This window comes from Lissotriton helveticus, chromosome 8 (assembly GCF_964261635.1).
Source record: "Lissotriton helveticus chromosome 8, aLisHel1.1, whole genome shotgun sequence".
Classification (NCBI taxonomy): domain Eukaryota; kingdom Metazoa; phylum Chordata; class Amphibia; order Caudata; family Salamandridae; genus Lissotriton; species Lissotriton helveticus.
Window position 1 is genome coordinate 213,093,447 of NC_136069.1, and position 24,761 is coordinate 213,118,207.

Sequence of the window (24,761 nt, forward strand, 5' to 3'; positions counted from 1 at the left end):
AAATCAATACCGCCGATGCCGACCGAACCCTGTTCCGCAGCACTATGAGCCAACAGATGGACAGTCTTCAAAAAGTAGTGCAGACCCCAGGGACCCCGGTATCAGTTGATCGTAGGCCTTTCGGACCGCATCCGTCAGGGGTATCACTACAGAAGTACGTCACTGGCGAGGACCCGGACGCCTTTCTGGTAAACTTCGAGAGAGCAGCTCGTGCTTGTGGATGGCCAGAGGAGAAGTGGCCTTTCTTCCTTGCTCCCTTGTTGACGGGAGAGGCTCAGACAGCCTATCAAGTTGCCAACCATTCGGGTACCTCCACATATACCGAGATCAAGGGAGTGATATTGGATCACCTAGGCATGGATGACGAAGCCTACAGGCTCCGATTCCGGAAAGAAAAAGGGGTCACCGGGGAGAATCCGAAAACGTTGTACCTACGGGTAAAAATGGCAGCAGAAAAATGGCTAAGGCCTGATACCCGTAGCAAAGAGGAAGTTATGACAAGCATAATACTCGAGCAGTTCATGGAGGCGCTGCCCTATGGTACTCAAAGGTGGTTGAGGCAACATCCAGGGCTGACTGCAGCGCAAGCCATCGAGATGGCGGCGAACTATACAAGGGCAGCACCTAGATCGTTTCCCTGGGAGACGGACAAACCCACAAAAGCAGCGGTCCCTTCGTCGAAGTCCGAAAAAAAGAAGGCCGTTTTTGAACCACCGAAGACAAGGCCTTTCCGGCCGGACTATACTCCTATGAAAGGACCCCAGTGTTTCGAATGTGGGGAGTGGGGCCACATTGCACGCTTATGCCCAAGGAGAAAACCGATGGAAGAACCCATGGAAGTCGGCTATATACCCAAGGCTGTGATGTATACAGCAGAAATGGGACCTTCATACTACGTAAGGGTACGGGTGAACCACACTCCCGTAAAAGCTCTCCTAGATTCGGGGTGTAGACAATCGGTAATAAAAGAGAAGTTAGTGTATCCTTCTCAGATAGGGCAGGAGGGAGAGGTACACATCCGGTGTGTTCACGGGGATGTCAAGACCTATCCCCTGGCTAGTATTACCATACACCCAATAGGAAGAGAACCATGCACTGTGAGGGTAGGGGTGGTGGTATCCCTGCCTGAGGAACTGATCTTGGGGGTGGATAACCCGCAATTCCTGGCCTTATTTAAAAGAGAATTAGACCGGCGTCCAGCAGAGGCGTTACTATCCACCGAACCCTGGGTCATCGATAAAGGGTTCAAGTTTGCACAAGCCAACGATCCTACTCTTCTGAATGCGTGGGAGGCAGCCCACACGGCACAAACAACCAACTCTCCACAAAGATTCCCCCGCTTTAGTATTGAAACTGATTTGTTGTACAGGGAAGGAAAGGAGGGAGACCCTAAACAGCTGGTGGTGCCAAAAGACTTCCGTGAACAGATATTGTTCTATGCGCACACTCATTTAACAGCAGGGCACAGTGGCACAGAAAAGACTACCCAAAATATTCTGCACCTGTTCTATTGGCCAGGCATATATAAAGAGACCGAAGCCTACTGCCAACACTGTGAGATATGTCAGAGGAAAAACATGACCAAACCTCCATCAGTACCTTTACAGCCAATGCCTATCATTGGCAACCCATGGGAACGTGTGGGCATGGATCCTATAGGACCCCTACCTCGCACCTCTAGAGGCCACACTTATGCCTTAGTGGTGGTTGACTATTCCACGCGGTTCCCCGAGGCGTTCCCCCTAAACTCCCCTAATACAAAGAACGTAGCCGAGAAACTGGTAGAATTGTTCTCGAGAGTCGGGTTTCCTCGTGAGATCCTAACGGATCAAGGAACACCCTTTGTCTCACGTATGATGAAGGAAGTGTGTAGGACTCTGGATCTGCAACACATCCGTACTTCCGCTTACCATCCCCAGACGGATGGTTTAGTGGAAAGGTACAATAGGACCCTAAAAGCCACTCTAAAAAAACTTTTGAGTTCTGAAAATAAGAACTGAGACCGCATGCTCCCCTTGGCTCTTTATGTGATAAGAGCACAAGTCCAGAGTAGTCTCGGATACTCCCCCTTTGAGCTCTTGTATGGCCGTCAACCAAGGTCCCTGCTAGAAATAACCAGGGAAGCATGGGAAAAGGAAGAGGCAAACGAACAAAGGTCCCTACTAGACTATACCCAGCAGTTAAAATCCCGGTTGGGTAAACTGAGGGAGTTGGCCTGTAATAATCTGAAGGCAGCCCAGAGCCACCAAAAGCAGTACTATGATCAGGGAAAACGATGGAGAACGCTAGACAAAGGGGATTGGGCCCTAGTGTTGCTCCCCTCATCTACTCAAAAGTTTAGGAGTGAATGGAAGGGTCCCTATCAAGTACTAGAAAAATATGGCAATACCACCTATAGGTTTCAAATGTCGCCCAACAGACAACAGAGCTTCCACATAAATCTTCTTAAGAAATGGCTGGGGCCTGCTCCTCAAACTTCCAATCTGGCTGTCCCGGAAGACGGAGATAAGTCGACTTTAGCTTTCCTACCCTTGAATCCAGAGCTATCCGAAACAGAGAAACAGGAACTACTGAGGGGATTATATCCTTTTCCCCCCCTGTTCTCTGATGTACCGGGATGTACACACTTGGCCGAGCACGAGATACATACGGCTAAGGGAAATATCGTCAAGAAAAGGGCCTATCGCATACCAGCAGCAAAGAGAGCAGACGTGCGAAAGGAAGTAGCTAGCATGTTAGAACTTGGGGTCATCAGACCGTCTAAAAGCAATTGGTCATCCCCCATTGTCATGGTGCCCAAACCGGACGGGTCCACTCGTTTTTGCATGGACTTTAGGGCACTAAACGCCATTTCCACCTTTGATGCGTTCCCGATACCCAGGGTGGACGAGTTAATAGAACGGATAGGGGAAGCCAAATATATAACAACACTGGATTTGACCAAGGGCTATTGGCAGGTACCCCTGAGAGAGGAAGACCGCCACAAGACAGCGTTTGCCACAGAGGAAGGGTTATACGAGTTCAACGTCCTTCCCTTTGGACTCCACGGGGCACCTGCCACATTCCAAAGACTTATGAATACGGTGCTAGCCCCCCATACCCGTTATAGCTCCGTGTATCTCGATGACATTGTCATTTTCAGCAACACATGGAACGAACATCTGGGGCACTTGACCAAAGTGATGGCCTCATTAAGAGACGCCGGACTGCATGTGAATGCAAAGAAATCCCGAGCAGCCTTCTCAAAAGTAAAATATCTAGGGTTTATGCTTGGAGATGGGGTTATCGCACCCCAGGAGGAGAAAATAAAAGCCATTATCGAGACACCTTTTCCCTCCACAAAAAGGGATCTCAGGGCCTTCCTGGGCCTCATGGGCTACTATAGACGATTCATCAAGAACTTTGCAGACATAGCCACCCCCCTTACTAACTTACTTAAAAAAAATGTCAGAAACAAACTCCCACAACCTCCGTCCCTTGAAGCCAGGGAAGCCTTCCTTCACTTGAAGAAGGCAATCACAACTAGCCCAGTATTGCTACCCCCAGATTTCGGCAAACCGTTTTCACTCGCCACCGATGCTTCGGATACAGGCATAGGGGCGGTGTTATCTCAAATTGGGGAGGACAATGCAGAACATCCAATCTTGTATATAAGTAGAAAGCTCCATCCCCGGGAACAGAAATATCCCACCGTGGAGAGAGAGTGTCTAGCGATTCGATGGGCAGTGGACAAGCTACGCTACTATCTGGAAGGGAGGGCGTTCACACTGTACTCTGATCATGCCCCTTTACAGTGGATGCAGAAGAACAGGGCCCAGAATGCTAGGATCCTACGTTGGTTTCTGTTTCTACAACCCTTCGCCTTTACGGTTGTGCACAGGAAGGGGAAAGATAATGGGAACGCTGATTTCCTTTCTCGCATGCCCTTTCTCCCCAACCGGGAGAATCCAGGGGGGGAGGAGTGTAACGGGGTGAGGGTGACGGGATCCGAGGAGTGGTGGACACCCGGAAATGACTCCATGATCCCTCCTTCCTTGCAGACGGACACTTGGGGAGCAGGTCAAGACGGACTCGCGGAGCAAGAAAACGGCGCCTTTAACTGGAAGTACACAGAGGAGGAAGACACTCCCTCTGCATACGTCAGCGGTACAGGATTGGTTAAAGCCCAGGAAGTGCTTTACTCGGCGTGTGACATCACCCCGGAGGAGGCGAGGAGCGGGGTTGGTGAGCGGGCGAGAGAAGTTTGGAGCAGCGAAGGAGTACGAGGAAGGACCGAAGATCATCCCGGAGGAAGAGTTGAAGAGGAGTCCCACGGAGAGCCAGGAGGCCAACGGACCCGTGAGCCGCCGTGCCACTCTCCCGGGGGAGGAGCGTGGCTAGCCCAGGTACGGCAGCGTATGGCAGCTTGGGTGGGAAGCAAGCGTAACTAAAACAGTGCCCGCGTGTGACTTCCCTCGTAAACCCCCCCTTATGTTTCCTTTACCCCGCGTGTACCCCACACTGTCTGTCAACTCCCCAAACCACTCCACTGTACTTAAGATACGAGTCACCGGTGAAACCCTCCCTCACTTCACAAGGCCCCTTTGGTGCAACCCCCAGTAGACAGGAGAACTAACGGCTCCCTTTTCTGTTGGTCTCTTTTGCATGGGAACCGGAACCAAGCGACTGCCTTCTGACCAGACCTCGAGGAGCCTCACATCCCTAGGAAGAAGAGACAACCAAACGCCAAAACGGATCCGTGTCAATTTGCTAAAGAGAGACTTACATTTCGAACGAGGAGAACATTAATGTTGAAGTCCCCTCGGGGCATTCCAATAAAACCATCTTTGACCCCAAGACTTGGTGTTACTCTAGTTCCTGACCCACAACCAGGTACAACTGTCACCCCTGTTCCAACAGCCCAGCCCACACAATCATACCTGGAACCCAAAGCATACCAAACAAATGTTGTAGGGGAAGTTCTTCAAATGATGCAATGAAGATGAATCACTGACTGGTGCCATAAATACAATACATTGTTGGATACAGCACACTGAAATAATAACATACAGAATAATCTGATAGAGAGGGAACATTGGTAATTTAATCAGGTACCCCAAATAAGCAAAATAATTTACATACACTGGAACAGTATGAAGCATACATCTCTGGGTTAAACGCATACATAGTTATAAGATAGTACATCGTGCACATTTAGCACAATATCCTATACACTGAGCCCAGGGATACCCTCCTCTGATATATGTCAGGCAGCTCTGAAGATGCCCTCTGCCACAGCCCACCTGCGTAAATCAAGAAGCCAGCAACAGAAATGCCGCTGCTGTTAGATGCACCACTCAGTCATAACTCTGCCCAGCAAGACATTAGTAATTAAGTCACTCCATGTGTTAACCTGCACTAGTCCCTGGAGACAAAGCTTCAGCAATAGCAGTCAACCAGATACTTTCCTATGGAAAAGTCATTGCACTCATATAAAAGACGGAATATTTGCTGAAGTCTAGCCAAGATAAATAAACCCACCCAAATTAAATCCAGCTTTTAGGAGAGTAAGATTAATGTTATGCATCAACTGAAGTCTCAGAAGTAAGTTCTGACCATTAAATGTATGGCTATTCCTAACTTTTGTTGGCAAGCTTTACTCTGTGACAGACCCCACTGCGAATCTGAATGATTCAGGGTCCTAACTTCTCTGTTTACAAATCCGCCGACAAACAAACCCAAATGATATTATTTTGGTTGATAGCCCATCTTACTCTCTGCAGCCTGATGTCATTGTCGGCCGGTCAGACTATAAATTCTTCCTTTTGTTTGTCCCTTACGGAGCCCACAGCTTCTTCTGCTTGTAACTGTAAGGTTATCTTTGTTAGATCCTGGATGCACCATTAGTGAACTGTCTGGCGCACCGGGGCAGGAGTAAAAAGGTTCATCTTGTTTCTGACATTTTATGCAGAGAAGGAAGAGTGGTCTGCAGATCATATTCATTGAGAAATGTTCCCCAGAAGTACAAATCAAGACCTCAGCAACATATTTTAAAGATTAAAACCTCCAAACTCCTAGACCAAAATAATGCAATTCTATTTAAGAAACCATCAATCTTAATTTGAAAAACACAATTTAACGGCAAAGTCATACACTCCTACTTCTCTCATGGCGACATGCTTCACAATAATAAACACGCTTAGACAAAGCCGACAGGTCTGTGTTGACCGCCAGCCTTTTGGCGAAGGTAATGCATGTTTTTTGGAAAACGTTATTGCTAGCCCTCAATGAAAAACAAAACAATTGTGTGAAAGCAAAACGATTTTTGGTCTCATAAAGCACACTTTGCTAGCAATCTCTGGCACTTAGGAGAACAAAATTTGTGTGTGGGTGTGTATCTTGTGAAAGAGCAGAATCCGTCACTCACATTTGTTGGTCAAAGGCTGAAGTGAGCTGACCCATTGTTCAATACTGTATGCTGCAATAGGTGGAAGACAAATGTCAATGTCACAATAACACACCAAAGGATGATGAGAGATGCCTGAACGCACCTGGAATTAAGTAGATTATAAATATAATTTCATTAAAATCAAAATGCCTTTTCTAATGCCAGATCTAAAAAGGTACAGGAAGTAAAAAAAAACTCAAGTTGACAACTACCACTCCATTTCTTACATCCCTTTTGTCATCAATCTCCTTAGAGCTGCACTGCAGAACAACTCAACCAACACACAAATTTACTCCCCTCTAAATAATATCAGATTTAGCTTCAGAAATGTACACAGCACCAAAACTACTATACTAAAAGTGATGGGTAATGCTCTATGAATCACTGATGAGAGAGATGCCCAGCTCCTGGTATTATTTGACTTTTCACAGTATTTGGCACTGTGGCCATAGTGTTGGAGTACTAGGACTTGGGTGTCTAAATCCTAATGATGATCGCTCTCGTTCAAAATCAACATTAACTTATCGCTCTCTTGGTTCAAAGAATGCCTAGACGTATCCAGGACTGGATAATGGTGAGGCAGCTCAAACTGAAGCCTACACAAACTAAATTACTCCTCATCAAATCAGATGTCGATAAAGGATCAGTATCCAAGTGGAAACAGAATGTGCCCTACAAAAAAAGGAATTAGTAGTAAAACATTTAATGTCAAATCCTACACAAATTGAACCCAGCTGCACATACACATCACAACCAGATGCCCCTTCAAAACGCCAAGCATACATGACTTATCAAGAAATTAAAATATCTATTTAGCACACTGAAAAGATCAACCAGCAATTACAATCTGTACTGTAACGCAACCCTTCATCTCAAAGCTTCAACTTTCAGGAAATGTTGTATCAACTCCTGCTTGTTCTTTTACAATGCACCCAAAACCTTAGCTGTGTCTTCCATTCCTGGCTGGGTACCCAGGAATTACCCTTGAAATCGATGGATTTGGTGAGGTTCACCTGCTCCTAAAAACCTGTTAAAAAGGTTCTTGCTAGTTATTCCGTCTGCTCAAAATGCACTTGCAGTCATTTCTTCTTAAAGTGCCTAGTTGCCCTCTGGGTAAATATTCACTTTACAGTTCTGCTGTCCAGACTGACAAACTCAAAACACTCCTGAATGTAGCAGTCACCTGGACAAACAAAAATACGACCAATTCTCAAAGAACCGCTAGAACCAAAATTGAAAAACACGTATTAGAGCTAAAATTTATGTATTTTCAGAACTCATATGGTAGTGTTTGGAGCCCAGGGGATTACAGCTATGGCTCTTATGTATTACCCTTGTAGAGGCATTCCAAATTTTTTATCATTATTGCTGGTAACCCTGCCTGATGTCCTGACATGATCATTGCTACTATCCTTGCATATGGTGACTTCCAAAGTGATCTTGTCTGATGGGATCACTGTTACAACACTAATAATGTTAGTAGCTTGGGATGATTTTCATTGAATATAGGTAGTTCTAAATACAGAATAGGTTGGATACCCCTACTCTAGAATATTAAGCGGCTCCCTGTTCATCCATATACTGTCCCTGCTCATCAATATAATAGAGAGCACATCAGGCGAATGCTGGGTATGTGTGCGAGCAGAAGGCAGGTCAATCAGGGGTTTCTGGTCAGGGTGAGGAAATTGATGCAGCTGGTAAGGTAAGAGAGAAATACATTGTACTTTACTTTGTAGTGTGAGTGAGGAGTTTGAAGAGTGTGCATGTGTGGACACGAGGTGATGGAGTGGTGGGAGCACGTGCGAGTCTGGCTGCTGTGTTTTTATGACCTGAAGTGTTGTGGTCAGTTGAGTGGTGATTAAATTAGTAACTATATGAACTTTAGAGAGGACATTATTTCTACATCTTGTCAGAAATGTCCACAGTTGTAGGTGACCACATAACAATTTTGCTAAATTTGTGCTTCCACCAAGAAGTATCCAGATAAATGTGTGCTTTAAACATTTCTGATTTACCCTCTAAAAAGCAGGGTTATAAATCTAGCATGTCCATCCCATCAGACTGGCTAAAATGTTGATAAACTGGATTGGCACCAACATCCTGGCTTTTCTCAATTTACTCATTACTTGTTGTTTTTTGTTTTTGAATCAGGAATGGGTCCTTGTTTGTTCTCTCAACCATTGTTTTTCACTAGAAAACATTGTTATGGATCGCTCCTTTAAAAGATGATGTATCAGTTAAACTAGCTTGCCCTTGCTTTCCATTATGATCTTGAATGCGGCATGCATCATTCTACCTGCATGCAGCCACCTGCTTGGGCTACAATCGCTGTGGTAGTCAGAGACACTTGACTACATCTCACCATGAAGATTGCATTTATTGTTGTGAAATTATATGTTTTGTTGTGTCTCTCCTTTTTCCTTAAAGGTTTTTCAAGTGTCAGTAAGTACGCAGACACTTTTAACCACACACCCTAGCGCGTGTGTAGGTATCAGAAGGTTTCACGTGGCACTTCCACCTTTTGCTACTCACTTTCACCCACCTTCTTGGTCCTGAAGAAAGCCCTTGCAATAGTTTTTATGGACTGAAACATGTAGACCGCCACACATACAGCAACTTACGGTAGATAAGACCAGACTAGTTGCATGACACATCATTTTTTAACTATATCCTGAGCTGCCACTTTTAAAGTCTTTTGGCAAGGATCCTCAGAGATATTTTTAACTGTAAATACCTCACCTCACATCACACTTTTGCAGAACACCAGCTTCGCTGTATTCAGGCATCGTAGCACAACCGGGAGGCACTCGGCCCCCCGGTTGGGACCCCAATGATAAAGCATGACAGCAACCAGGTTGGTGTGTGAGGAGTCTTTTAAGAACACCTAATGGGTCCATGTTCTTACTATTCACAGTGATCTAAATTACATACACATAGCGGGTCCGTCCACATTGTTTAAGTCTCAATAGTTTAACAGCCTTTCTATTAATGTCAAAGTATGTCTAGGAAGGGGCAGCTTTCTCATCCGTGGGCTTGAAAAAACAAATGTGGCACCCATAAAGGGGCTCATTAGCGGAGATCTTCTGTTCCTGCCATATGGTGCCGTGGGTGTGAGGGCCCTAGGGGGAGGTGTAGATGTGAGTGGGTGGTGTAAAAAAGGTTGGGTAGTCCACAGAGAAAGTTTAATAGAGTGGTAACCCACATTGTTAAAAAACAAAAGAGAGGCTGCTCTCTGGCTCAAAGGTCCAGGGGAGCAATGCTCTGCTCTACTAAAATGGTCGACATGTTTCACGCAGTGTTTTCAGAGAGATATCGTGCATTTCAACAGGACCATGTACTATCTACACAGTGTGGCGTGGTGGAAAAGTTCCTACCTACCACTAATCTAATGTGCGAGCATGAAGTCCCACCAAATCTAGTGGAACCTAGACAGGGATGACAAAAACAAAAGCAAGAAAGGGGGTAAGAGAAGTCATCCCTATCCCCCCTCCCCACATGGTTCATCTATCAAGAGCAAACGTCAACAGTATGTGTTCTTTACTACAAGGGTATCAAAACGAAAGGGTAAAAAACTAAGTGACTGGAGGAAAACGCAAATACATGTGATGAGTGACAATTATTGTCACATGTCTCACCCAACTAGATGGAAGCGCTTGCTTCAACTGTCTTTCTAACAGGAGGCACCTACTTTTCAGGTGCCCTGTATATGGGGGGAGAAGAAAGTGCAAAGTAAATAAATAAATAGCACAACATAACGTTGGATGGGAAGAGGGGATCACAGTATCCCATACAGCCGCAAGTAGGGCCATGGAGGCCCTGCTAAAAGGGGTAGACTGAGGGAAATGGCTCACCCACCATTACTCATTGGAGAAGGCGCCCTCCGCAGTCGTCAGAGTATCCAGGCGGGGCTCGAGGCTAGATCCCGGGAAGGAAGCAGAATGGGTGCAGCGAGCAACACTCACGGGCCGCGGGCCGGAGGTGTGTGTCACGTTCCCCCCAAAACCACCACCAGTACCAGCAGCAGGGGCCCTGTGCACCTGAATACCCAGCGAAACATGAGGCACCCGGTGGTGATAATGCCGACTCGCCCAGCTAGACCTCCGATAGTCAGAGCACACAGTGCACACGTAGTGCCTGGAAAGTAGACCCGATCACCGATCACCCCCACACACAAAGGCTAAATCTCCCCAACCACGCACTCACCTGTCCTATTTAGGACGCACGCTAGTCAACTAGCCCTGCGCTGGAGCTGGGAAGCCAGAGAGAATTCCGGTCTGCTTCGCGGTGCATAAATACAAATGTGTAATCATGTCATGTCAGGTGGTATGACGCCTACGTGTTCATTTGCAGGTCACGTGGTGCATGTTGGGAGGACACCGAGTGTAGTGGATGGCGGCCATGCAAGTGAGTCGGCCATCTTAGAGTGTGTTTAGGGAGGTATAAGGTAATATTAAAATACAAATAACGGGAACACTCTGTCTCGGGTGGGGGGCGGGGTAGAGCGAAGAAGGTCACCCTGCTGTGCGAAAGCCAACTGAGCAGGTTAAAGGGACCCCCGAGTGGAAATAAATAAATAAACAAATCGAGCGTGGTCCGATATGGGGAGACGGTGGGTCGGGTATTACCCAGGGTGAGATCTGGGTGCCAGCGCGTGGTGTAAAGTGTCATGACAGAAGTGTCTGCCATGTACCTGGCGCTGCAGTATCGTTAGGTCACAGTGAGGCTGGCCAGAATCAAAACATCATTGCTGGGATGCCCACAGTAAAAGTTAAATGATTTACACTCAAGAAAGCACTAGGGTATGTTCGTGGACGCTGTTAGAAGAGTCTAATGGGGTGCTCCAAGTAACAAGCTACTTACTCTCAAAGTAGCCCATGGTATGTTGTCATTCAGGCCGCCAGTGTCAATAGACAGGAGGTGCACCCATCTCTGCTCAATTTTAAAGAGTACTTGGTATGTAATCTTGAAATGCGACTCGAGTACCATCCATTTCAGGCTTTCTGCCCTATGGTTCAAGTCCCTGCAATGTGTGTATAGTTTAGTAGTAGTCTTCATGCATCTCACATTGGGGGCACCAAGGCAGACCATAAGGCTTTCATGTTTTCACTTTGGTTTCAAAACGTACAGGTAGATAATTCACAAAATAAACAATGAAAACATTTATGGCCTTGAAATAAGATTGTGACTGACACTTTTGAAAAGTCCTTATCTCAGAAAACTCTAAACGTTATAGAGGATCCGAATAAGGCAGCGGATGCAATTGATGAATGGCTTAGGAAGTTAATAGATCAGGTGTTATCAGCTAAATCTATATTTAGCCTTAGGGCGAGACCCTCAGAACCCTGGTATTCAGAACACCTTAGGCTACATAAACAACAAGCATTGGCATAGCCGATAGGTCTTGCCTTTGGGACCTTATACGTGTTTAGCATGCAACACTTGATGATGTTGCACCAAGGATATTGTGCTGGATAACTAAACACTTATAAGGTCCCAAAGGCGAGACCTATTGGCTATGCCAATGCTTGTTTTTTTTGGTGACCCGATCCCTCAGTAAGCAGGACTTCTATATTCTGATAAGACTAATCACATATCAGTGGGTAGTAAGAGTCCTGTTCTGTGTAGTTGTGTGTTGTGGAATTTTGCTCCTACTTCAAAGGGCAGAGTACTACCTGCCAGTTGCCACTCTGTCGCTTATTGATACTGTTGCACAAAGCTATGGTAAACTTCTGCTAAAAGTCCATTAATTTTTGTGGGTATCTTGCGAAGTTGCCAGACTGCAAACAAACGCATTTTGTGTTCGTGTGCACAGCAGTTTCCATTATATTTTGTGTTAGTTGCTACACAGTGCTCTTTCACACCTGGGCTTGGCAGAAATATTACTGGTAGTAACTGCAATTGTTGACCAAACTAAATACAGACACCCTAGAGAGTAGCAAAAAGGCTGCCCTGTGCAAAAGGGAAAATTACTGCAGGAAGTTAGAATCCATCTCACCAGTTCTGAATTTGGAACCAGCAGTGAGTACTGTATTACCTGTTGTAAGCCTTTGACAATTGGAAGGCCACACTGCAGGAACGGTAGTGCTACTGAAATTTTGAAATATGCAGCCCGCAAGCAGCTGCTGGAGTTTGAAACTTTGTTAATGCATGATTTTCGAACACAGGAGATAATGGGTAAACACATTGTTCGCTGCATGTCTATCCATTTTGCTGATATTAAAACCGTTTTGGGGATGGGAAATGTTTTCACCAGTTGTTAATTGAACCTCTTGTGCAGCCCACTGCTTTTTTCTCCCCAATAAAATTGACAAATACTTTGAACAAAATACATAAAACGTCAGCATGGACTCGTCATTTAGGTTTGGCCTGCACAGCATTTCACCGGGCTTGCGAAATCTCTTGTTAAGAAGAAAAAAACTTAAAAGAAGCTTTGAGCCCGTCTATCACTCATCTTTATTTATCATTGGTTGGCTCCCACGTCACTCATGTCCTTGCTTCTTATTGGTCAGCACCTCCTCCTCACCTCACCTCTGGCTTCCCCCTGGGATTCGAGTAATAGTCCCAGCCATAGAAAATTGGGCAAGTTCAGCTACATGTGGCAAATGTCCTTCACTGGCCGCAGGTGGTACCTCCCACCCCTCCTCCCCCACACCTTTTATTTTTTAGGTTTCGCTTGGCTGTAGCACTGCGCAGCAGTGCTCGCGCAGGCGAAATCTTACGATCCTACAGTATGGGGCTTTGTCCCGCCTCTGTCTTCCATTGGCTAGCTCCATAAATGGAGGCTAGCCATTGGAAGAGATTGGTTGGTAATCACTCTTTCCCCGCCCCGACGCGATTCGGGGGCGTTTCCGTGTCTTTTTTTAAGTCCCGCACCTTTTGTCAATGAAAACAGATGGCGAGTCTTTGATCTCTACGGAGTGTCTTACTCACGCTGTCTGCACGGGCCAGTCGGCTCTCTGATTGGTTGGCAACTACCAAATATGCTTTGTGATTGGTGGACCTTGTCAGCCAATCAGAGAGCCTACTGGCGTGTACAGGGAGCATGAGCAAGACACACTGTCGACTCGTTTCTCCTTTGCTTTCCTTTTCTCCGTAAATAAATCTTCATCGTTTTACAATGCCGAATTGTTATTTGCTTCTTATTTATCTGGGAGTAATACACTTGTTTATAACTGCAGTTTTGGAAAAAGAAAATAAAGATAATTAAAATAAAAACACCTCTCTTCACTTAAATGTGCTACATGTGTTATCAATGGTGTATTGCCCTTGATAGCCCTTCAGAAGCTACCTTTACAAGATGGCCGACATGGATACTGTTGTCGTCGCTCTTTTTTGATGCCAGGAACTCTGTGGTTACATACATTCGCTCTGTCTGAAAACTGCGGCTGGTAGAGGTACCGTGATATCTGGAATCGATTATTTTGTACACTTCTCGCTGTGGTCTCTGCCTCCCGTGCGGTTTCCGCGGGGGTCGGCTCAGAGGAGGCGGGGAGAGCCATCCAGACAAGCGGAGCAGGTCGGGACTGGGCTCTCGGAGGCGCACGGAGGGACCGTCCGCCGCTGCCACCCTCTGCCCACCCGGTGCGCATCACAGGGTCCGAGGTAAGACCGCGTCACCTCGCAGCGCTATGTGCCCTCACCCGAGTTATGCAGACTTGCGAAGTGTGTAAAAGTGCCGAGTTTCAAGTGCTGCTCAGCTTTTTGGGGTGACGTCGGCAGCTCTCTACAAATCTATTTCATAGTTTTCCGTAGTTTTCCCATTGTGTCTCCGGTGCCAGAGTTGTAGTGCGCGGAGAGCTAATGCAAGTTATTGCTGCTGCACTTTATTTTCAGTTGTTGCCATAAAGTGCACCAGTCCCCTGAGTATTTGAATGTTTCGGCTGCAAGAAAGCGATGCTTGGCATCTGTGTGCACATTTTGTTTCTGGAAAGCCAGTCTCGTCCATAGAGCACGCCTCTGGCTGGCGGGCAAAGCATCCCTTTAGCCGTGTTTGCCTACCGGATAGGATGCAGGGAACGCAGCCAGAGCTGGGAGGCATTTTGGAAAGGGCGTGCTCTCCCGCGTCAGTCGAGTCCCCCTTCTCCCGGGCTCTGGTGCCACAGACCCCCTCTGGACCTGAGTGCCATGTCCACAGCCACCAGGGCAGCCAGGGCAGGACGGGGCCTCTACCTGCCCGATCTCGGACCACCCACCGCGCGGTGTTAGTGCTATTGTATTTCTTTTATCACTCGGCCACGCCCCTTCTCTCGGCATTATTTCATGTATGGCGTTCATTGAGCCTCTGGCCGTAGAGTTTCATTGGTGACTACACGCAGCCTCGCTTGGGCAAGTTAATTGGCTTTCACAGTGATTTCACGCTGGGTTTTCACTGTGAGTGCACACTTGGTTTTCACTGTGGATGCAGACTTGGTTATCACTGGATGCACACTTGGTTTTCACTGTAGATGCAGACTTGGTTTTCACTGTAGATGCAGACTTGGTTTTCACTGTAGATGCAGACTTGATTTTCACTGGATGCACACTTGGTTTTCACTGTGAGTGCACACTTGGTTTTCACTGTAGATGCAGACTTGGTTTTCATATGGTTTAATGTCAGCAGAGCCCTGTCACGTTAAATAATAATATTAATGCGGGTGGATGAAGTGTGTGTGTGTGGCTGTCTGTAGCTGTGTTTCTGTCTGTAGCTGTGTGTGTGTCTGTAGCTGTGTGTGTGTCTGTCTGTAGCTGTGTGTGTGTCTGTCTGTAGCTGTGTGTGTGTCTGTGTATGTGGCACTGTGTATGTATGGCTCTGTATGTGTGTGTGGCTCTGCGTGTGGCTCTGTAGGTATGTATGTGTGTGGGTCTGTGTGTTTGTGTGTGGCATTTGCGAGAGATTAAGCTATTGGCATTGTAAATGACAGTACCATTTATTTATCTGTTTTCAAAACCAACACATAAATAAAAATGTTGTCATTTACAATGCCAATAGCTCTAACTTTTTCAAAGGCGAGACCGTTGCATTGGAAATGCTTGTTTAAGTATTTTCTGCCATGCACTGTTAGTGTGTGCATCTGTCATCACTCTCCTTCACCCTCCTCCTGCTGTCCGTGTTTTCAATCCTCCCCTCGCCCTCCTGATCTTTCTATCCTGCCCTTTCTATCCTGCCCTCCTCCTGCCATGCAAGCTTTTTCCCCACTCTCCTCCCTCTTGTTGTTTGCCACTCCCACCTCCCTGCGCTGTATTAAGACAAAAGACAAGCAGCCCTGGATGCTGTGCAACATAGCTTAAAGTAATTAAAAACAAAACACTACGCTGCAATCAGTGCTGGCTGCGCATACCACTTTGCTTTTTTTAAATGTACTTTAAACTATGTTGCACAGCATCCTACGCTGCTGTGCAACATCTTTTAAAACCGTAACCACTGAAAACGCTACTAGGTCTTGGAAACCTATTGGTGTTGCCAGTGCTCCTGTCTGCCGGATTTGAATACTTGCTTTAACATGAAAAAATGCATATTCTCGTTTCTGACTTTACCGCTACAGAAGCATAAGTCACATTAAAGCAATACCCATGGGTTTTAAATTGAAAATGCATTTTACATTTCTTGCCCACTTTAAATATTCTCTAAAATAATTTACTCCCTGTGTAGGTCATATAATGCTCCTAATTCTGAGCCTTATCTGATGTCCTGTTTGGCAGTGATTACATTATGAATGAATGTATATGTATCCCCTAGCTCTAACCTTTGCTGTCTGGTGGCAATTAAAGTTGGTAGTAAATGTGTGCCACAGGCAGTTTAGCTCAGTTTGGTGTTCGACGGGTTTGTAATTTACCATGGATAGAATTGTTATAATGGGTACTGTTGTCACTTTGTGCCTCAAACCAGAGACGTAAGGCATGTGGGCTCCGGACCAGGCCCCCGCCTTTCGGGGCTGCACTGATCGAGCCAACTCTGTTTTGCAGCGAATCTTGCCCTGACGACCAACAATAATTTATAAACAGATTGTTTTAAATACTGTTTTTATTTTATTTGTAATGTAGGTGGTGTGTGTCTGTTTCATGCAACATCCATAAAAAAAGTTTCCTTTAGATAAAAACAGGAACTCACGTGAGAAATGAGAGATTGTCACAGAGATTATTTGCAGTAATATTAGTGAGCTGCTGCTGTGGGCCAAAGAGTACATAAACGCGTTGATACTGGATCATAAATTCAAAGCTGTTCCCAACAGGGGCACAAGAATACATTTGACCCTGGGCCCCTCAGAATCGCCAAGATGACCCTGCCTCAAACGTTTCCCCTGCAGTGTCTTTCATGGTAGGCTTGGGGACGAGGTTTGGGGCGGCAGTGGGATGAATGGGCAGTTAAGCTACTGTTTGGAACCCAGAGAGGCTGCTCGGCTGCACAGCACCATTTAAATAAATAAATAAATAAATACATAAATAATGCAATCTGCCTTGGACCGTCCTTGGAGGTCCAGGAGGACCCCTTAGAAGGCACCTGCTGTCTGCCTATAGTGACCATCAAACAAAGGGCATTGCCTCGCCCGCCACGGCTCCTCCATGTGTTTCTCGGCATTGTAGGGTTTGGTGTTGTATTATCTCAGTGCGCAGTCCTACCGCACCTCTAGTTCTCTTTCCCACCATACAGATCCTCCAGACGTCTGACTACTACCTCTCCTCCTGGGGCCCCGTAAGCGGTTCTAGGGTTGGGTATTCACCTGTTAAGAACTTCATATTTTTTACATGGCCCCATCCCAATACTTTAGAGAAGTGGCCAGATTTGTATGTGAAATGCAGAACATTTTTGAGCACGTCAGAACTCGGGCTGAAAAGCCTCCCCATGCCTCCATTTCATGGGGATCTCTCTGCACACCTTGCTCTGGTGCAAGAGAGCCCACAACCCGGTTTGAAAAGCAGATGTCAGTAACTATCTGGGACCTGATCAAACTCTGGACTCCCTTCCAGGCGACTGCATGAACAGCTTCTACTTAAGGACTGATCGTGTTTATTGAGTCGTAACAAGCATGCATCATTCAGGAAGTGTCAGCCTGTCATTAAATCCTTTGCTCTGAATGGTGCTCCCTATCTTTACCTGGCCAGGAAGTGTGCAGGGCCCCAGGCAGAGCATTGTCATAAGGTGAACTCTCATCCCTCGTTGAACAGAAATAATAAGAAACTAGAAATAGACAGCATTGGAATTGCAGCAGCATATAAAGCAGCTGCGACGCTTCCAGACAGAAACGAAAACACACAGGGCAAGGTCAAATTAAAGGTTTATAATCCGAAATGCTCATTTACCGTTCAAAGCCCGGAGCACAGTGAGGCGTCTGGGGTGCTATCCCATCCCCGGCACACGGCTCTCTGCAGACCCGGCTCCTCCTCAGTCGGTGGCATAGAGCGCTGTGCAGGTCTGCATGTTCGAGGGGCTCGTATGATTCATCACCCTGTAATGAATGGCGCGGACGCCTCGTCCGTGCGGTGCAAGCGTGCCCAGCGGGAAACAAGGGTGCGCAGAGATTCAATGCATCCGAGCGGGGGCATCAGTAATTACACAGCAAGCGAACCCCCCCTCTGCCAGATTACACACCAGACGGGACCCCTGTGTTCAAACATCGTCGCTTCTCCCTCCCGGCTGCAATCTTCACCCTGCGTTTCCCAATGCTTAACTTGAGAAGAACATGAAGCGGAAATGAAGACACTAGACCCCTGTGGAGAGTAGTGAACACAGAGAAAGGACAGGATAGGAAGAAAGAAGACGAAGTGCCACGGAAACATTGAAAAAGACTGACTACTTAACAAGAAAATGAAAAGTAAAGATAGCATCATCGAAACTAAACTGTAGAAATAAACAAGCGCTATGAGTACACCTTTCTCTTTTTGAGACGGCCCACTTGGATGGGCTCGTCTGACTTCCTTTTGGCGTAAAAGGTTTCTTATGGCCCCATAAAGATAAGAAACCTTTTACGCCAAAAGGAAGTCAGACGAGCCCCACCAAGTGGGCCGTCTCAAAAAGAGAAAAGTGTACATCACACTAACCTCTTTCTAAATGGCTGGCCACCGTTTATCATAAACGGTGATGCCGGCCAATGGGAAAGAGGGATGGGGCTTAAAGCCCATAACTGAAACCCCCTCTAAATCATAAAATCTCACGAGCAAGACTGCGCATGTGCGCAGTTCACGCCAGCGAGACCTAAAACAGTAGCCGTTTAGAGAGGAAGTGGAGAACCTCTTACGATGAAAAGGACAGAATCGTCTACAAGCAAGCTTTGCTGGAATATAAAAAATTGGTGCAGGAGGAAATCACTCGCCATTTTAACCCCAAAACATTCCTCGAAGGAACTTTTTTCTACGGCCACATTTTTCCAAGATAAAGTTAAGGAAGTCTACAGTGGTTTTTCCAATCTCCCTGCTCAAGGAAACTCATCGCCGCAGGGGAATTTAGCTGCATCTGGTGTATTCAGCAAAATTCCCTCAGTCCCCCTAGACTTCAGTGACCCCCCCAGCATTCTTGTCCTTTCCATCACTGACTACTGATGAGGTTATCAACCTTTTGCAGGCCACTAAATCTGGTTCCCCAATGGACCCTTGCACCCCTAAAATGTACCACCTTTTACCAGAACTATTACCCCAACAGATGTTTCCAATTTTTAATCAAGCTGGAAACTGGCGTCTGTTCTCCCCCTGTTGAAGAAGCCAAATTTGAGGGGGGCAGATACCAATAATTATCGTCCAATTTCTAGACTTCCTCTGCCTGCTAAGATGGTGGAGAAAGCCTTGAACGGCGCTTTATCAGAATATATAGAGAAGCATGCTTTCTTGGATGCAACCTAGTTTGGGTTCAGAAAACATCATAGCACCGACTTGGCACGGATCACAGCTTCCGAATTGATTGGGAAGAGTGTTGATGCAGGAGGCAATGCAGCACTTGTGCTGCTTGACCTCTCTGCTGCATTTGATATGGTGAACCATCTAAAATTACTGGAAGTCTTGAAGGGGATCGGTATTAAGGAGAGAGCGTTTGCTTTACTTGCATCTTTTTTATCTGATCGGGAACAATTTGTGGCTCTTGGTGAGTTTAAGTCACCAAATTTTACATTGCCATGCGGAGTGCCTCAGAAGTCGTCGTTAAGTCCGGCCCTTTTTAATATATACGTCGCACCACTGGCAAGACGAATTAGGTCGCTGGGTTTCTCAGTTATTTCCTATGCCGATGACACCCACATTGTAGTCTCTGTGACTGGCTCCCCTGATGACACTGCTGTACAGTTTCACACCTGTCTTCGTCAGGTTGGGGATTGGATGGCTGAACTCCAGTAGACTGACGCATTACTTTTTGGCGGCCATACTATTTTTGGCACCCTACTTTGTGGCCGTCAGAATTGGACCTATTACCAACGCCCACAAATAAGGTGAGAAACTTGGGAGTCATATTTTACTCTTTGCTTTCCTTTGAAAATCACGTCAATCAAGTCACAGCCCCTACTTTTTTCACACTAAAATTGCTGAGAAGGATTCTTCCATTCATTCCGGTTGAACTACAGAAGTTAGTGGTATCAGCTCTGGTGCTATCAGGAGCTGATTATTGTAATGGTTTATTAATCAACCTTCGGAAGAAGTGCCTGTCCAAATTACAGATTGTGAAAAATGCTGCTGCACGTCTTGTGCTGAATATCCAAAGACATAAATCTGTCTCACCAGTGCTTAAGGAATTACACTGGTTGCCAGTGAGGAGGAGGGTTGAGCTTAAGGTACTCTACATTGCGTTTAAGCTCATGCATGATAGTGGTCCGGGGTTTTTTAAACATAATCTACAGCCTTATGTACCTGTTCGCAATCTTTGTTCTTCCCATTCCCACAATCTGATAATTCCCAGGTTTAAAAAATCCTCCTGGCGTGGAAGAAGTTTTCTGGTCGGTCAAACTTTGGAACGCCCTTCCTCTAAGGTTAAAACAAGAAACACACATGCGGACCTTCAGGAAGGCCTTGAAGACCTGGCTATTTAACCTCAGACGGGGCAATGAATCGTCCAGCTAATTTCAGTTGATGAGCTAGTGCCTTGACACCTTTGGGTGAATGTTCGCGCTTTATAAGTTGCCTTTTCATTTCATTTCAGTGAGGTAATGCAGATATTTGTGAATAGCGAGTTTTGGCCCACAGAGAAACCAGGAAACCCTCCCAAGTGAGTTGTGCACAATACAAATACACACAACATAACAGAGATAGAGATTTACCAATCCCCAATGAAGGTGGTTTGGAATCTCCCCTTCAACTTCAACTAAAATCTTCTCCTTATGCTCTCAAATTTCAATTGTCACTTCCTAATATTTTCCAGCTTAAACTCAAATAAATCTAGCATTATTTGGATACCTTTAGAAAACGCTGGATGTTTTTACCCAAGTGGGAACCTCACTAGACTATGAAAAGGGGCTTGCAAAAGATCTTGAGGTCCACCTACAAATCTTTAAGAGAATACAACATAAATCAGGAGATTTGATTGCACATTTACAGATTTAAGGTCGCTGCATATTTTTCGGGCAGATGCCTTGCTTAGTTCAAAAGACGCTTGATTTGAGCTTACCTTCTTTAATTAAATGCAAATTGGTCTTCTATCTTGCCCTTGAATATCTGAATACTAGGCCCTGCTGAAAGTACTTCGTTTAAGAAACAGAAAAAATGCAAGAGATCGTTCTCTGGTCTTTTTACCAGTGTTCTGGAATCCATTAACTATTCAGCTTGGTCTCCTTTCTACATCTGCTGTTAATAATAAGCGGTTTTCAAATTTGGTTGTCTTCTAATCTTTCTTATAATTCAAACATCTTTCTATGTCTGGTCCTTAGTGACAAAAAGCCAGATGGTGTGTGAACATTCAGAAAAGGTACCCCCTTAATTTCATCATCCAGTCTGAAAGGACCAGATGTCAACATTTGAAAAATGCAGGCTTCCGATTGGTGCTAATTGGTTCTGCTGACTGATATATGGCATAATTGCTCTGACCTATTAGCCGTTCTTATGCTCTCTTTGGTGAATTCCTACACTGCCGTTAGTATCTAATCTGCACTATTGGTCAGCAAAGCTTTCTAGAATCCCAGCAAAAAACAGGAAAATAATTCACAGGTTACCAGTTGCCTAGATGATACAGGACTAGAGAAAATTAGCTGCAAACTATGCATCTTACAGGATAAGTACAGTGCGGCTGAACAGAATTAATTTATGCCAACTCCCACAAATAGCAAATAAGCATACAGCCGAACCCTCTCACAGTAGAAAAATGGGAAAAACTCAACACAGTTGAAAATGTTCAGGCATTGTTATGTAAAAGAAGTATGAGTTTAAATCACCTTACACAAATCAAAGAACTTAGGTCGGTATGTTGTGCTCAAAGATAGTATCAACAGGCAGGCGTTTGTTGTCCAAGCCGAAGATTATGCTATTTCCAAATGAGATGGGAATTTTACATAGTAGCATGTGTGGTTTCAAAACCCTTTTAATGAGCAGTCAATGAACATTTTTCGCATACATGTGAGGAGCAGAATCAAGAAATTTACAGAAAGATAAGTAGACAATGAATCATGTGACCCTAGCATAAAATAAACATTTTAATACAGTTATTAAAACAAATTGGCTATTTGCTTTTCTATTGAAATAAAATCATAGTTATTTGAGCCAAAGTCAACTCCCATATGCAAAAAAGACCTACAGTAATTAAAATAAATTAAATATCAGAGAACTATAATACTGGTGAGTGTTGCCAAGTTACACTGTTTAAATTATAAAATTATGCTTACCTTTTTGTGTGGTTTGTATGCAGTGCACGGGGCTAAACAGTCCTTGCTCATGATCAATTACAATTGCACTAACCTTCAAGCAATAAGTTGCATTTTGTTCAAGGCCATCAATATAATACCTGGAACATATATCTAGGAATGTGGCCTGTGAAATAATAAAAACAAGTGGATTTTACAAACTAAACAGACTCTCTTGTGGCAACAAAACAAAATTGCATTTGCATCTCCGAACATCCAAATTAAATGACAATACTTCTTTTGCTTGAAACATGAATACATTTTGCTAAGAATCACTATAAACCTTCAGCAATAAAAATGAATTCACAATGAAACATTTTACTTAGCAAGCCCCCTTGCTTGGGGGCACCAAGGCAGCCAGTGGCTACTGGTAGCATTAGCAATATTTACCACTGGAGGCTTGGTCCACTATACTGTTGTGTTCAAAGTAAATGACCATGAAGTACTCTTCAGCACTGGCTCTCTCAGGGTAGGAAGGTCGATCTGTTAAGGTTTATTTCAGCTGCTAATGTGGGTTAGAAACTGAGCGTGGAAGGCGTCCTTAAAAACAAGCAGTCACTATGCCCTTCTCCTTTGTGCTCACCAGGCAAACTACATATGTTCTTATGGAACCCTCACCTACATGCTAATCATGTGGCATGCTTCATCATTAGGTACTCACAGCGAGGCGGGCTCAACCTCGCAGTGGGAGGTAACACTTAGATATTCTAGGGGTGGGCGAAATTTGCGTAATGGCGCTACGCAAAGCTCTGCTAAACGGTAACAAATCTACACGAGCACACAAGAGTTCAGCGAACACGCGGAATTGCTTGTTACGCCCGTTGTGCTTTTTTCCTATTCGCGAACGCTGCTTGCGTGCTCGCGTAGAAATATCTTGCTAACACGCAAAAAATTCCCACGGATCGCGGAATTTTGGGCAATTTCCAGGCCGAAGATATTCTCTGTACTTAGTGGGATCATAGGACAGGAAACGTCTTACACCGTCATTTTAACACCAACTATACCATTTTCTTTGGCTACATAATTATACATAGAACTATATTTCCTTCACTTGGTTTTCAAACTAATGTAATCATTTGCGTCTAGTAGCGCTATAAGTTCCTTTTACAACTTGATGGGATGTTAAGGAAAATGTTACTTACCAGTATGCATCTGTTCTTGGCATGTAGGGCTGCTGACATTCATATCTTAGCATAGATCGCCGCCTAGTGTTGGGTCCGGATGTTTGCACCTTGTTGTCCTGGAAGAGTCTTCGAAGTATCACGAGATAGGTGACTCCTCCCCTGGACTACAGTGCGCATGGGCATTCTCTCCATCATCAGATTGTTTTTCGCCATTGTTGCAAAGATGGAGTATAGAAAATTAAGAATTACCATGTAAGTGTATGTAGAAAGATTACTGCAGCTGTGACAGGCACCGGGGAGGTGGGTGGGCGATATGAATGTCAGCAGCCCTACATGCCAAGAACAGATGCATACTAGTAAGCAGCATTTTCCGTTCGAGGCATGTAGGCTGCTGAATTCATATCTTAGCATAGACTGTATAGCAGTATCTCCTCTAGCGGTGGTCACCTGCTCCAGCTGCAGCAGTTTGAAAAAGAGTTTTAAGGACAGCCTGGCCTACAGCAGCTTGCTGCTTTGTTTTCACATCGACACAGTAGTGTTTAGTGAAAGTGTGCATGGTAGACCATGTAGCTGCCCTACATATGTCTTCTAGGGGAATGTTTCCTAGGAAAGCCATGGATGCCCCCATTTTATGCGTAGAGTGGGCTTTTGGGGGAACTGTTAGAGTGAGCTTAGCTTTTTGATAGCATACCTGAATGCATTTAACTATCCATCTGGCTATTCCTGATTTTGAAATGTGATTACCTTTATGTTGTGAAGAAAAAGCAACAAATAGTTGCTTTGTTTTCCAGAATGATTTAATCCTGTCAACATAATATAGCAGAGCTCTTCTTACATCTAGTGTGTGTAGGGCTCTTTCAGCCACTGACTGCGGGTTTTGGAAGAAAACTGGCAATTCTGTTGACCGATTTATATGGAAAGTGGATATAACCTTTGGCATGAACTTAGGGTTAGTGCGAAGTACTACCTTATTGCTATGTATTTGCATGAAAGGTTCTTCGATTGTTAGTGCCTGTAGCTCACTCACTCGCCTGAGGGAGGTAATGGCAACCAAGAATGCCACCTTCCATGTTAAGAATTGTAATTCACATGAATGGAGTGGTTCGAAGGGAGGTCCCATAAGTCTGGTAAGTACTATGTTTAAGTTCCACACTGGTGAAGGTGGGTGCTTTGGAGGGATTATCCTTTTAAGTCCTTCCATAAACGCTTTGATCGGTGGTACTCTGAACAGGGACATGTGTTGTCTGTTTTGGAGATATGCTGCTATAGCAGCAAGATGTAGCCTTATGGAAGAGTATGCTAGATTGCATCTTTGAAGATGTAGCAGGTAACAGATAATGTTTTGGATGGAACCGTCCAAAGGATTGAGTTGGTTAATATGGCAATAAATTACAAATCTTTTCCATTTAGCTGCATAGCATGCTCTAG

At 45.2% G+C, this 24,761-nt stretch overlaps 1 protein-coding gene across 1 annotated transcript in view; it reads right to left on the reverse strand.

Moving 5' to 3' along the window:
* The window catches only part of IFNAR1 (interferon alpha and beta receptor subunit 1), a 215,356-nt gene that overhangs the window by 98,898 nt on the left and 91,697 nt on the right, over window positions 1–24,761 (reverse strand). Inside the window, exon 5 of the mRNA XM_078656953.1 lies at window positions 22,192–22,336. Within this exon, the coding sequence (XP_078513079.1) occupies window positions 22,192–22,336 (145 nt within the window). The remainder of the gene's footprint in view (window positions 1–22,191; window positions 22,337–24,761) is intronic.